General features: G+C 44.0%; 1 protein-coding gene across 1 annotated transcript in view; it reads left to right on the top strand.

Annotated features, from left to right (window-relative positions):
* The first annotated feature begins 307 nt into the window (after nt 1-307).
* Nucleotides 308-15102, top strand: part of SRD5A2 (steroid 5 alpha-reductase 2) — a 52083-nt gene continuing 37288 nt past the window's right edge. The window contains exon 1 of the mRNA XM_061626406.1: nt 308-712. Coding sequence (XP_061482390.1) covers nt 393-712 — 320 coding nt within the window. The 5' untranslated portion in view covers nt 308-392. The remainder of the gene's footprint in view (nt 713-15102) is intronic.

The following is a 15102-nucleotide window of genomic DNA, read 5'->3' as shown; positions in this document are numbered from 1 at the left end:
TGACAAATTCCCAAAGGTCAGAACAAAGCACCTGGTGGCACTTTGTAGACCACATCTGTTAGGAGCCAGGAGGCACTGCTGTGTGCTTTTAGGATCAGGTTGTAAACGAGAGAGGCGTGGAACGCATCCTGTGGCTTTGTGGGTCTGCCAAAGAGATGGCCTCTAGTTCTCCAAGCCAGCAAGGAAAGAGGAAGAGGGCGCGGAGAAGGCCATGGCCATGCCGGTGCGGGCTCGCTGGCCCCTCCTCTCGCCTCAGCTCCACCAAGCCACCCACCCCCCTCCTTGGGAAGCAGGGAGGAGGGGGCGGCGGCGGCGGGCGGCTCTATTAATGGCGGGGCTGCCCCGCCGCCGCCGCCACCTCCATCGCCACTGAGCGCCCCCTCGCGAGGAGCATGCAATGCTCGCCGAGCCTGGTGGCGGCTCTCAGCTCCTTGCTGGTGGCCTTGGGGCTGCTGCATCTGTGGCTGAATGGCCACACGCCCTGCCGCTACGGGAAGCACGAGGACCAGCAGGCGGAGGAGGAGAGGGACGCCGCTGATAAGACGACGCCGAAGCGCCGCGCCCACTTGCCCGCCCGATGCGCCTGGTTCTTCCAAGAGCTGCCCTCGTTCCTGGTGCCCGCGCTTCTGCTGGCGCTGCGCAAGCCGCCGCGCTTGGCGCCCCTCGGCTGCAGGCTCCTGGGCGGCATGTTCTGCGGCCACTACTTCCACAGGTAGCTCGTCGCGAGGGAGGCGGGCTGAGAGCGGCGGGAGAGCGGCGGCGGCGTGGCGGTTTCTGTCGCCCGCCACAGCAGCCGAGGCTGCTCTGGTCCAATCTGGCTCGCAACCTCCAGCCGATCTGATTGGCTCTCCTCAAGCCCAACGCTGCAGTTCTCTAGCCGCTTGACGCTAGAGGAGGCTCGTTGCCTAGGCTAGTGAAGCAGCGAAGGAGGGCGGCATTCGCCTGGGACCTCCCGAGAGGCTGTGGGGTAATCTTGGTAGCCCGATCCTCGGCATCATTACTCGGGAGTATTTCTCACTGTGTTCGGTGGGGTTTAGTCTCAAGTAAGTGCCATAAGAATTTGCCCCATTGAACTTAGAGGAAGTTCCTTTTCCGAGTATGTATGGGATCGGTTGCTACTTGCTAAGAAGTAACAGCGCAATCCTAGCCATGTCTACTCTGAAGTAATTTAATCTAATGGCGCGTTCTCCCAAGTAAGTGGGATTAGGATTGCAGCCTTAGTCTCATTGACTAGCAGTGCAGTCAAATACATGTCCACTCAAAAGTAAGCTCCATTGGGTTGAATGGGATTTACTCCCAGGTAAAGTGTGTACTGTATCGCAGCCTAACGTTTGTGTCCCTTATAAACGTTATAAGCTCGGATGCTTGCAAAGGAGGCAAGAATCGTGTGCCTGCTTATTTGGGCATAACTGTGCAATGCTTTGCATGTGAATTCAGAAGTAAGTCTCGTTTTATTCCATTGGGCTTATTCCTGATACATGCTACTTTGATTAAGCTCCATTAAACTGAGTGGAACTCACTTCTGCGTAGGATTGTGCTGTAAAACTGTTGGACTTGCTTCTGAGTTAACATGCATAGGATCTGCTTGCAAACATATATTTGGATGAGTGAAATATTCCTGATTTCTGATCCTCAATTCTTTATGGCCTCTTTGTATTTTAAAAAGAGCTTATTTTTAAAAGAAAAACAGCTGGAGATTCCACCTCCTTTCAGTCTCCCCCCCCCCAATCACTGGTGGGGAAAAATCGATATAAGTTTTTTTTCGCAGAAGGAGGAGTTGGAGGGGGGAATTAAAGCCGCTGGAGCAGTTTGCTTTCAGCTGCTCACTGAGATCAGTGCGTGAAGGTTTTTTTGTGGTTAACATTTTACGAATGGCAATAATTGTCACAATTGTTCACAGAATTCTGTTCCCATAACTTTTCCTTTTCATCCTTCACAGTCATATGTATCTGTCCTCTCAGTCTACTTCACTAATTTTTAAAAATACAACAAATTCATGAATATCAATATATTTAAAAAGCATGGACAAAAGATAATGTATTCGGAGGGCTGTAGCGGATTTCCTAGACAGTTTCCAGATAGGTAGTCAGGGGCATAGAGCAAGGTACTTAAAGGACTCTGGGCAGACATCCATGGCATAAATCTAAATAAATGAATAGAGTGCTTCTGGGCAAATTTAAGATGGTAGGGGAGTGGGATCTCACTGGCCCTGCACACTGAAGATGTCCAACCACCCTGTAAGCAAATTAAAATAGAAAAGGGGGAGGGGGCAGAAGATCTGGAGCCTGGAACAAAAGATGTGGGGCTCAAAACCCTAGACCACCCCCTGAGAATGTCCCTGTAGATAGTAGGTTTACACTTGGGACCTAGCTACACATTAGATGGAAGATCCATGATTGGATCTCTGGACATTTGTATTTTAAAAATAGCCACAGTGAGCTCCAGATTTGATCAGTGCCACAGTGTTTTCATGGGACTTCCTTCCAAGGAATTGTACACTGGATTGTAGCTGTAGGTTGTGATTAACAGGGATTGATTTCAACTAGTTGTGTTTAAGGCTGGGTTGATAGGACACTCACATTTAGAATGCATTAATAAAACTAACATTACATTTCAGGTTAAGATTGGCTTTGAAAGAACAAACAAAAATAAACTTTTAATGTGTGTGTTAAAGGCACTCTGTAAATGTCATGGTAAGTGTGATTTCATTAAAAGCAGTTGAGGACGGTTTTAATCATGTTATCAACACTGCACTATTGGCAAGGATAAGATGAATATTCCTAATTAAACTTTTTATTGGCTTTTGGAGAATGTAGCCAATAACACTCAGCTATATAAAATATGACATTTGTGTTTGGCTTCTTAAGATTAAAACTGGTTTGGCAAATTCTTCAAGTGATATGAAATAAAGTTGTGTAAAATGTAAAATTAATAAAAACGGGGCAATGTGGGAAAGGGATAAAAATTTAAGAAAACACCAAGGAATGTTATTGAAGCTGAAATGTTAGTTTAGCAATGTTGGTAACAAACGTGCAGCCTGATTTGATGCATCCTTACTGGGGGGAAAAAACTGCTAAGCAGCCAACCTCTTCCATCTGTTGAGAACCACCCCCGCCTTTTTGAAGTAGCTGTTTCATTGATAGGCAGCTGCCTTTGAGTGACTGCCAAAGGGAAAAGGTCCCTTTGGAAGGACCCTTTGGCTGTATTTTGCACATAACGGTAGGCCAAGGACCTTGACTTAATAAGCCACATTGTGCATGAGCTGTGTGCTGGTGTATATATCCCCTACTTTACTACTCCCCTGGCACTACTGGGTAAACAAACCAGATAGGGAATAGTTTCCTGGATTGTGAGTTTCACCTTATTAAGAACAAGATAAAATAAATAAGCCAACAACAAACCATGATTTAAGGATGGCTAGCAGCAATCCCCGCTTGTTAAGGCAAAACAAACATTGATCCTGGGTTCAGATATAACACTAAGCTATCCCTTTCCTAGTCTATTTACCTGCTTGCACCAAGGAAGGGATTGTGCACAATACGTTTTATTCAGCCAAGGTTCTTGGCTTACCATTACATGAAAATGTGGCCTTTGTGGCACAGAAACTCCATTTAGCTACATAGTCCCAGCTACATAAGATCTTCATAGGAAAGTCTTTTCTATCACATGCCTTTTGGACATTGGTGTGGGTTTGGTTAGATGCTGGTAAATTGGAAACTGTCCAGAATTACCTTTTCAGATTACTTTTACCATTCCCACATGGTATCCCAACACGCATGGTCCATATCTTCTGTGACAGAAGTGCAATGTAATATTTTGTGATATTCTGCTGTTTTAGTGGTTGGTACAATCCATCCTAAGCACTTCCAGGCAGGTGCAATGAAATCTTACAATATGCCATTTGTAGATTTCCATTACCTGTGCGTTCCGGTAAATCCCTTTTTTTGTGGGATTTCTGTGCTGTTGTAATTATGAGTCTGGGTTTGGTGATAAAACTGTCAATTAGGAAGAGACACCATTATAACAGAAGCGTGATGAATCAAGTACATGGTAGATTCGAATGTCAGCAAGCTGGCACTCGTCTGCTGCTTTGGCCTTGCTCTGCTGTGACTGGTAGATATCCTGTAGCATTAGACTTCCTGTGCATGGGAGCACATCAAATTCCCAGTTTGGCGTCTCCATGCTAGGCTGGTACAAGTCTCCAAAAATGCAGATTGCCCTGGAATAACCCTTACTTACAGTGCAGAAGAGTAAGAGCAGCAGAATCGCAGACTAAACATAGTACACCAGTTCAACCCTTTCCATGTTTATTCAGGAAAATGATTGAGATTTCTGCTCGTTTACTGCTCCCCAGTAAGTGTGCATAGAAGTGCAATTGAAGGCCCTGGAAACTGGAAATTTGCAAACTGTCAGTGAGAACCATGAGTAAACTCACACTGCTTATGCATGTCTTTAATGTTTGCACTACAGAATCTCCTGTGGTACCCTGGGTTGAAATATAATTTAAGGGCTATCAGATCTTTACTGAGAACAAACATCTGCTGGTATTTTGAATGCCTGTAAGAAGTTAAAGACGTCAGCTAGGACAACTCCTTACAGCTTGCATGTGATCAAGATTTCGATGAGAGATAGTAAATAAGATTCAGAAGGAGACTCTTGTTTCAGAGGACTAGCATGGCAACAACTGTTTGTATTCACATTTTTTATTCCACATCTTGTGATTTAAGATTTTATAAAGGCCCAGTGTGAAAGCAGGAATCTGTCATTTCCCCCCAAACTCATATCTGTAGAGAAGACCATGCAAGTTTCACAATGCTTCTTCACAAATCATTTTGGTTCTTCAGTTCTGTATTCTCTTTTTTCTTACTTGGGGGTGGTAACTTGTTTTCTTCTTGCTCACTTGATGTAGTGTATAGACCTGTTACAAAAAAGTAACTTCTTTTTGTTACATGGGGAATTAAACTCCACTTGGATGTAGCCATGACATTTATGTTCCATTTTTGATAGTCCTTTTTGTTCTCCCCACAGTTAAGACAGCATAATAATTCTTGGAACTTTCTCCTCCATTAAAACAACTCACTTTTTGAAGTTTGTGGTCTGTTTAAGTCATTCTGGCACATTTTCATTATTTTGGCAGATATACAACACACATTATAGCAACAGGAACAAACTGATCTGTCTTCATAAAATATCAAATGGCTATTTTTTAGAATAATAGCAAGGGACGTTTTGTTGAAACATAGATGCAATTCATTAAGTATGTACATTTGAAGCACTATTAAATCATAAACCAACAACATCTCAACAGCAGTTTGCTAGGCAAAGAGAAGTATTGTAATATAACTGAAATCTAAGAAAGTTGTTAAAAGATCATTTATATAGTATTCAGTGATGAGGGTTCTCAGAAAATTTTCCTATGCACACTAGGGTAACTTGCATAGACTGATTTGCATCAGAAAAAAATTCGGTTTGCACTGAAATTTTTTTTATATATCCTAGAACAGGGGTAGGGAATTGGATCTGGTTGACAGGCTGGATCCTGGGTTTCCATCCCCTTTGCAGGTCATTTTGGCCTGTCAATCACCTGGCATCACTCTAAGAAAGGAAAATCCAGGCCTAGTCAAGTAGGGCTTGACGTTCCTGCCAATCAGCTGCAGTGCTGATTTCAAGCTCTGCTTATCTGCTGAGATCAGTTGGTTACAGAGGTCTCCATAGGCTGATCCACGGTCACTTCAAGCCCTGCTTAACTGGGCTTGGATTTTATTTTCTAGCATGGCTTGTTGTGCTACAAAGGAAAATGGGTCAGCATTTTACCTCCTACAGTTTCCAGAATATTTTGGGAGGAGCCATGACAGTTCAAATCTAAGCTTAAATATAGATGATAACTTTGTGCAGTATTGTAAGTCTTTCATCAGTGAATGCACTCCCAGGAGCTTTTCAGATAGTTTCAAACAATAACTCTGGATTTTATTCTGGGCACAATAATCATGGTAGGTCTGATCCAGCGCCAGTAGCATGCTATCCCACTATCCCTTCACAATGGAAGTATAGCAGCCTTGCAGCGAGCTGACGTAATGCTGCAGTTTATAGTCTTAAAAACTGTGCTGGATGAGCAGTCCGATGCTGTCTGTGCACAAGAGAGCACACAGGGAGGCGGGATTAAGAAAGCATGTCAAAGGAGGGCTAGTGAAATGGTGGAACTGTGCTGTGGGGGAGGCAGAGTTGCTCCTTTTGGAACTTTTGGTAAACCAGCACTTGGGTGACCTTGATGGGGTTGCAGCACTAGCAGAGCGGGGAGAATAAAGCAGAGGCACTGAGGCAACTTTTAATTTAAAAAAAAAAGACAATTACAAAATTAAAGCTGACAGAATAGCATGGCGTACAGATTCTTCTGTCATTATGGGAGCCAGTGTGGTGTAGTGGTTAGAGAGCTTTTGGCAATCTGGTTCCCTCCAGATTTGTTTTACTCCTTTGGCTCGGGCTGATGTGAGTTGTAGTCTAAAACATCTGATAGGCACCAGGTTGCTGAAGACTGGGATAGAGTGCTGATTTTAGACCTGGGAAATTAGAGACGCTCATTGGGTAACCTTGGGCCAATTAACTATCTCTCAGCCTAGCCCACGTGATTGATGTGAAGACAAAATGTGGGATGTGGGAGGGCCATGTACACAGCTTTGAGCTCCTTGGAGGAAAGGCAAGATAGAATATAATAAATAATTGTTTGTGACATCACAAACAGTATTCAATAGATGCTCCTGGCAGTTAATGCAATCACATTCTTTATGGCTGTAACAATACAAATATATGTTTTCCAGGTACAAAATATAAGTGGCTGGATCAAGAGATGCACTAATGGAATTCTAATAATACTTTATATTTGTATAGCACTTACAAGTTTTCACATTATCTAGCTATAATCCTTACAACAACCCTGCAAGTCAGAATTATTATCTTATACTGCAGTTGGAACTGAGGTGTGAGAGAGTGATTTGCCTAAGATCATCTAACAATTTCCTGGCAGAGGCTGGGTCCACAGTAGGGACAGTCTGTTAGTCACCATGCTACAGATTTTAGCAGTAGCAGTACTCCATGATGTGTTGTGCAAGAGCTGGCGGAATACTTTGTGTAACATTGTGCAAGAAATTATGCAGCATCTCACACAATGTCTTGTGTTAGTATGTATCTTGAGATGATGATGATGATAATGATGATTTATTACATTTGTATACCGCCCCATAGCCGAAGCTCTCTGGGCGGTTTACAACAATTAAAAACATTAAAAACAAATATACAAATATACAAATTTAAAAATACATTTTTAAAAAACAATTTAAAAGCGATGCCATTTAAGACCTTGTGCAAGATATTGCACAACACCTTGCACAAACTAACACATGCATCTAGATTTCAGTTCTCTTTTCTCATGCACAAATCTCGAGCTAAGAAAGAAAAAGGCCTTCTGTGTGTGGAAGAGACATTCCAATCACTGAAGGTCACCTCTGAATAATCCAAGCCAGAGCACCCAAAATTGGGGGAAAATTCAGTATTCCAACAACAGAACTACATCGTGGAAGAAAGATGTCTACGGTTTGTGCAGCAAAATGATGAGTGCATTTGCCTTGTGATGAGATTATTTATTTATTTATCAAAGGAGCCCAGGGGAGAAAACAAGTGATGGAAATGGACTGCCTTCAAGTTGATCCTGACTTATGGTGACCCTATGAATAGGGATTTCATGGTAAGCAGTATTCAGAGGGGGTTTACCATTGCCTCCCTCTGAGTCTAGTCTCCCCCAGCTGGCTAGGGCTGCTCAGCTTGCCACAGCTGCACAAGCCAGCCCCTTCCTTGTCCACAACTGCCAGCTGGGGGGCAACTGAGCTCCTTGAGACGATGCAGCTTGCCCACAGCTGCACAGGTGGCAGGGCACGTAACCCCTGAGCCACTCACTGTGGGGGTGATCTTTAGCTGGCTCTTGACACCCAGGAGACACCAGCGTGGATTTGAACTCACAGACTCTGGACTCCCAGCCACAAAACTGGACAAAACAGAGTCTCACCCAAAACACAAACAGATACCACCTTACCAGGAGGTCTGTTCCACACAACATAGGAAACGGACCTTTTATGTAGTGGCGTCTACCCTTTGAAATTCCCTTCCCTTAAATATTAGATAGGAGCCATCTCTGTTATCTTTTCAGCACCTACTGAAGACTTTCCTCTTTCAACAAGCCTTTTAAATTGAGACCTTATCCCAGTCTGCATCTGTGTTGGAATTGCTTTTTAATACGTTTTTAAACTTTTTTTTTTTAAACATGTTTTTAAAGCTTTTTTAAAAAAATGTTTTTAAATGTGTTTTATTTTAATGTGTTTTAAAGTCTGTTTTTATGACGTTTTAAAGTGTTTTTAGTGCTTTTGTTTGCCACCCTGGGCAAACTGGGAAGTTTGGGTGGGATATAAATCAAATAATGATAACAATGAAAGACATGCTATGAGGCTGATCGGGCACAAGTAAAACAACATAACTGTGCCTACTGTGTGGCAGTGAGGGCAGTGGAGAAGGCCCACTTCTGTGCCACCAATGCATCCTCAAGTAGCCATCCAGTGGAGCTTTTCCGTATTGTCAGGGGTCTGTTGACATCAGGAAATGGAGTTTTAGACCCTATGGAGGCCTGCTGTGAATTGTTTGCAAGGCATTTTAAGGGTAAAGTTTCTTGCCTCCATAGCAATCTTGATGCCCTATAAACATCTAGTGTAGACCCTAGTGAGGCGTCCAGTGCGACATCTCTGCAACTTCTTGGGATCGGTTTCAGTTGATGCAGCCTGATGACATGGACAAGGTGCTTGTGACGATGCAGCCAGCAATTTGTCCTCTCGGTCCTTACCCTTTTTGGCTTATAAAAGCTTGCCGTAGGGGGTTGACTGAGTGGATCCAGAGTGTGGTCAATGCATTGTTGCAGGAGGGAGTTGTTCCAGCTACCCTGAAAAAGGCAGTGATCTGACCGCTCCTGGAAAAGCCCACCTTAGACCCGACAACTACCGCCTGTCATGGCCCCATCAGAGGACTCCTCAGATGAGGATGACTCGGGAGTAACAGCAGCAGACCCAGGAGCAGCAGGAGACACGGAGGAGCCTCCTGAGAATCCAGCTCCTTCTGCCCCTCAGCTGCAGAGCACCCCAGGGACAGCAGAGGCCCTGCAGCCAGACACAGACAGTGAACAGGATACTCCCCCCTCACCTGCAGAACGTAGACAGCAGAAGGTCAGGCAGAAGAGAGGCAGGCCTGTCTCCTTAAGGCCCAAATGCTGAGGGCTCACACCTGCTGTCCATCCTGCTCTTTATAAGGCACCCCTTGGCTGCAGCTTGTTGCTGACTGCAACGTCAGGCGTGGCTTTGTGTAGACCTAGTTTCCCTGCAGCATCTCTTTGACTGACCTCCTTGGCAATTGATCCCAGACCTCCACTGACCTCGCTTCTGGACTTCTGACTCAGCAAGTACGCTTCGGATAGGCCTGGCAGATTTACAACCCTTGGGGGATGAGCAGCTATCCTCTCGTGCCGAGGATATATCTCCAGGGGGTGGAGGGATCCTTGTAGTGGGTGATTCGATCATTAGGAACATAGACAGTGGGGTGTGTGATGGGCGTGTAGACCGCAAGGTGTTTTGCCTGCCTGGTGCAAAGGTTGCGGATATCGCCCGTCGTTTAGATAGTTTGGTAGACAGTGCTGGGGAGGAGTCAGTGGTCGTGGTGCACGTTGGCACCAACGACATGGGGAAATGCAGCCGTGAGGTCCTGGAAGCAAAATTTAGGTTGCTAGGTAGGATGCTGAAAGCCAGGACCTCCAAGGTGGCTTTCTCTGAAATGCTACCAGTTCCACGCGCAGGACCAGCCAGACAGGCCCAGCTTCGCAGTCTCAATGCGTGGATGAGACGATGGTGTCGGGTGGAAGGGTTCGGATTTGTTAGGCACTGGGGAACATTTTGGGACAAGCCGGCCCTGTACAAAAGGGACGGGCTCCACTTGAACCAGAATGGAACCAGACTGCTGGCACTTAAAATTAAAAAGGTAGCAGAGCAGCTTTTAAACTGACTGAGGGGGGAAACCCGACAGGAGCTGAGAAAGGTCCAGTTTGGAATAAACCTCCCCCCTGGGATAAAAACCAAAGAAATGATGAAATTTTAAAAGGGGTAGGCCTAGAAGTAGGCATTGTGAGAGCAGGGGCACAGGATATAAATTCAGAAGAGCAAAATTACCACAGGCTTAACCACAAGTGCCAAAGACACTTGAAGAGAGACACTACTTACAAGTGCCTGTACGCTAATGCTAGGAGCCTCCGAACCAAGATGGGAGAACTCGAGTGCTTGGTCTTAGAGAAGAGCATTGATATAGTGAGCATAACTGAGACCTGGTGGAATGGAGAAAACCAGTGGGATACGGTTATCCCTGGATATAAACTATATCGGAAGAACAGGGAAGGACGTATTAGTGGCGGAGTCGCTCTATACGTGAAAGAAGGCATTGAATCCAGCAAGCTCGAAACCCCCAAAGAGGCAGACTCCTCCACAGAATCGTTGTGGGTGGTGATACCGTGCCCCAGGAGGGACTTAATACTGGGAACGATCTATCGTCCCCCTGATCAAAATGCTCAGGGAGACCTTGAGATGAGATATGAAATTGAGGAAGCATCCAAACTAGGAAATGTGGTAGTAATGGGTGACTTCAACTACCCGGACATAGACTGGCTGCATATGTGTTCCAGTCATGACAAAGAAGCAAAGTTTCTAGATATTCTAAATGACTATTCCCTAGATCAGTTGGTCATGGAACCGACCAGAGGGACGGCAACCCTGGACTTAATCCTCAGTGGGGACCGGGACCTGGTGCGAGATGTAAGTGTTGTTGAACCGATTGGGAGCAGTGACCACAGTGCTATTAAATTAAACATACATGTAACTGGCCAATTGCCACGAAAATCCAACACGGTCACATTTGACTTCAAAAGAGGAAACTTCACAAAAATGAGGGGATTGGTAAAAAGAAAGCTGAAAAACAAAGTCCAGAGGGTCACATCACTCGAAAATGCTTGGAAGTTGTTTAAAAACACTATATTAGAAGCTCAACTGGAGTGCATACCGCAGATCAGAAAAGGTACCGCCAGGGCCAAGAAGATGCCAGCATGGTTAACGAGCAAAGTCAAGGAAGCTCTTAGAGGCAAAAAGTCTTCCTTCAAAAAATGGAAGTCTTGTCCAAATGAAGAAAATAAAAAAGAACACAAACTCTGGCAAAAGAAATGCAAGAAGACAATAAGGGATGCTAAAAAAGAATTTGAGGAGCACATTGCTAAGAACATAAAAACCAACAACAAAAAATTCTATCAATACATTCAAAGCAGGAGACCATCTAGGGAGACAATTGGACCCTTGGATGATAAGGGAGTCAAAGGTGTCCTAAAGAACGATAAGGAGATTGCAGAGAAGCTAAATGAATTCTTTGCATCTGTCTTCACAGTGGAAGATATAGGGCAGATCCCTGAACCTGAACTAACATTTGCAGGAAGGGATTCTGAGGAACTAAGACAAATAGTGGTAACGAGAGAGGAAGTTCTAAGCTTAATGGACAATATAAAAACTGACAAATCACCGGGCCCGGATGGCATCCACCCGAGAGTTCTCAAAGAACTCAAAGGTGAAATTGCTGATCTGCTAACTAAAATATGTAACTTGTCCCTCGGGTCCTCCTCCGTGCCTGAGGACTGGAAAGTGGCAAATGTAACGCCAATCTTCAAAAAGGGATCCAGAGGGGATCCCGGAAATTACAGGCCAGTTAGCTTAACTTCTGTCCCTGGAAAACTGGTAGAAAGTATGATTAAAGCTAGATTAACTAAGCACATAGAAGAACAAGCCTTGCTGAAGCAGAGCCAGCATGGCTTCTGCAAAGGAAAGTCCTGTCTCAGTAACCTATTAGAATTCTTTGAGAGTGTCAACAAGCATATAGATAGAGGTGATCCAGTGGACATAGTGTACTTACACTTTCAAAAAGCGTTTGACAAGGTACCTCACCAAAGGCTTCTGAGGAAGCTTAGCAGTCATGGAATAAGAGGAGAGGTCCTCTTGTGGATAAGGCATTGGTTAAGAAGCAGAAAGCAGAGAGTAGGAATAAACGGACAGTTCTCCCAATGGAGGGCTGTAGAAAGTGGAGTCCCTCAAGGATCGGTATTGGGACATGTACTTTTCAACTTGTTCATTAATGACCTAGAATTAGGAGTGAGCAGTGAAGTGGCCAAGTTTGCTGACGACACTAAATTGTTCAGGGTTGTTAAAACAAAAAGGGATTGCGAAGAGCTCCAAAAAGACCTCTCCAAACTGAGTGAATGGGCGGAAAAATGGCAAATGCAATTCAATATAAACAAGTGTAAAATTATGCATATTGGAGCAAAAAATCTTAATTTCACATATACGCTCATGGGGTCTGAACTGGCGGTGACCGACCAGGAGAGAGACCTCGGGGTTGTGGTGGACAGCACGATGAAAATGTCGACCCAGTGTGCGGCAGCTGTGAAAAAGGCAAATTCCATGCTAGCAATAATTAGGAAAGGTATTGAAAATAAAACAGCCGATATCATAATGCTGTTGTATAAATCTATGGTGCGGCCGCATTTGGAATACTGTGTACAGTTCTGGTCGCCTCATCTCAGAAAGGATATTACAGAGTTGGAAAAGGTTCAGAAGAGGGCAACCAGAATGATCAAGGGGATGGAGCGACTCCCTTACGAGGAAAGGTTGCAGCATTTGGGGCTTTTTAGTTTAGAGAAAAGGCGGGTCAGAGGAGACATGATAGAAGTGTATAAAATTATGCATGGCATTGAGAAAGTGGATAGAGAAAAGTTCTTCTCCCTCTCTCATAATACTAGAACTCGTGGACATTCAAAGAAGCTGAATGTTGGAAGATTCAGGACAGACAAAAGGAAGTACTTCTTTACTCAGCGCATAGTTAAACTATGGAATTTGCTTCCACAAGATGCAGTAATGGCCACCAGCTTGGATGGCTTTAAAAGAAGATTAGACAAATTCATGGAGGACAGGGCTATCAATGGCTACTAGCCATGATGGCTGTGCTCTGCCACCCTAGTCAGAGGCAGCATGCTTCTGAAAACCAGTTGCCGGAAGCCTCAGGAGGGGAGAGTGTTCTTGCACTCAGGTCCTGCTTGCGGGCTTCCCCCAGGCACCTGGTAGGCCACTGTGAGAACAGGATGCTGGACTAGATGGGCCACTTGCCTAATCCAGCAGGCTCTTCTTACGTTCTTATGTTCTTAACCCGACTGCCGGCTAAGGACTTTCCTTCCCTGCCAAAGACCCAGGAATTTCCAGCCCCCCCCGGCACTGCTGATGCAGTGTAGAGCTGACACCGCCTAGTCATAAATACCCCCTTTTTAGGGAAGGTGATTGAGAGAGTTGTGGCACAGCACTTCCCAGGAGGAATCGCTCCGCCTGTGCTGCCTCTGAGACGAGCTCCCGTCTCAGAGGAAGCTTTTTCAGTTTTAAAACCAGTCAGAAGATTTTTTGACTGGGAAAAATTTTCTCCCAGGCAAGGGAGAAACATAGAGATCATCCACAGAAGCTTCGTTGTGTTTGTTGGGGACTGGAATTCATTAGGATTGCCTATGAAAGAAGGAAGCCAGCAGCGTCGGACGGAGCCAGCGATTACAAACAGGCTCTAACTGATTAAGCGAGACTTTTTTTTTCTCCAAAGAAAAACAGAAATTAACAGGCAAGCATTCTCCTGTCTACTTCTTATCAGTTTGTTATCGTTAAAGCAAAAGAGATTTGTCAAAGAATTAGCAACAAAGAAACCCTGGGTGAGTTATAACTTTCTCTTTTATGTACGGAATTAAGGAGGAAGAAAATCGAAATAGCCTATCTTTGTTTTTGATTGCAAAAAGCTGGCATGGAATTGGCATTATAAAGATATAAATGGATGAGAAGCATCTAATCTGAAGAGAAAAAAATTGATTTGTTTGACATTTGAGTATTATATGTCTGGTACTATTTTTTCTGGTCTACTTTTTTTTTTTGACGAATCTGCTTATTCTTTATGCCACTAATTATTCGGACGCTGTGAACTAAATTTGTTTTGCACTCTTGGCACATAAGAGATAAGGCTGTCTAGAGCGTGATGTCATCAGGCTTGGAAGATTAACTCCTTTGTGACTGGAAAAAGAAATAAACTGTTCTTTGCTTGAGAATAGTGACTATATTGGAAATTGAAGGGGTTTTGTTCTTTTGGTTGTAAGAATGACAATCAAGAAGGTGCCTGAGACCCTGGATGTACAGGAAGGGGTTCTCTCTCTAAATATGTTTCAGAAAATAATGAATGAGATTAAGCTAACGAAACAAGAGCTGGGACAGAACAGACAAGAGATGAAAATTGAATTTAGTAAAATGAGACAGGAGCTGAAAGAAATTCAGGATTCTATGAGAAAGGAGGTAGATGAGACCAAAGATACAACTGGACAAGCAAAAGAAGATGAAAGAAAGATTAAAGGGAAGGTTCGAGCCCTGGAGATTGGAATAGATTCATCAAATATGGACTTGGAAAAAGATTTGGATTTTATGGTTGTGATGGATCCTAAAGACAAATATTACTGTTTGGAATTCAGCGCTGTCCCTGAAGGAATTGGTGAAGAGATCAGAGACAAAGATATCAACGGCTCGAAAAAATTCCTGGATTGGAAGGATTTGATGGAACTTGAAATAGAGAAAGTTTACAGAATTAATTCCAGATATGTGACAATGGAAAAACTCTCAAGAGATGTGCTAGTGCATTCTGTAAAAAAGAGGAACAGAGATACAACTTTACAACAACATTTCAGTAATACATTCAGAATTGATGGCAAGGAAATATTTGTGATGAAGGAAATTCCTATCAGACTCTTATTATATGACTATGACAGCAAGATTATTGGGTGTGCAAAGATGGAAGATGGAAGATGGAATCAATACTGATAATGGGAGAATGGGAGAAGAGCTATTGAAATTACTGGACTTAGTAGACCTGAAGAGATGGATTGATTGACATGTCTATTTGGAGAAAAATTGATGGATATAT

The sequence above is a fragment of the Rhineura floridana genome, chromosome 4 (assembly GCF_030035675.1).
Source record: "Rhineura floridana isolate rRhiFlo1 chromosome 4, rRhiFlo1.hap2, whole genome shotgun sequence".
NCBI lineage: Eukaryota > Metazoa > Chordata > Lepidosauria > Squamata > Rhineuridae > Rhineura > Rhineura floridana.
The sequence above is the reverse complement of the archived record's forward strand: the minus strand, read 5'-3'. Positions and strand labels throughout refer to the sequence as shown.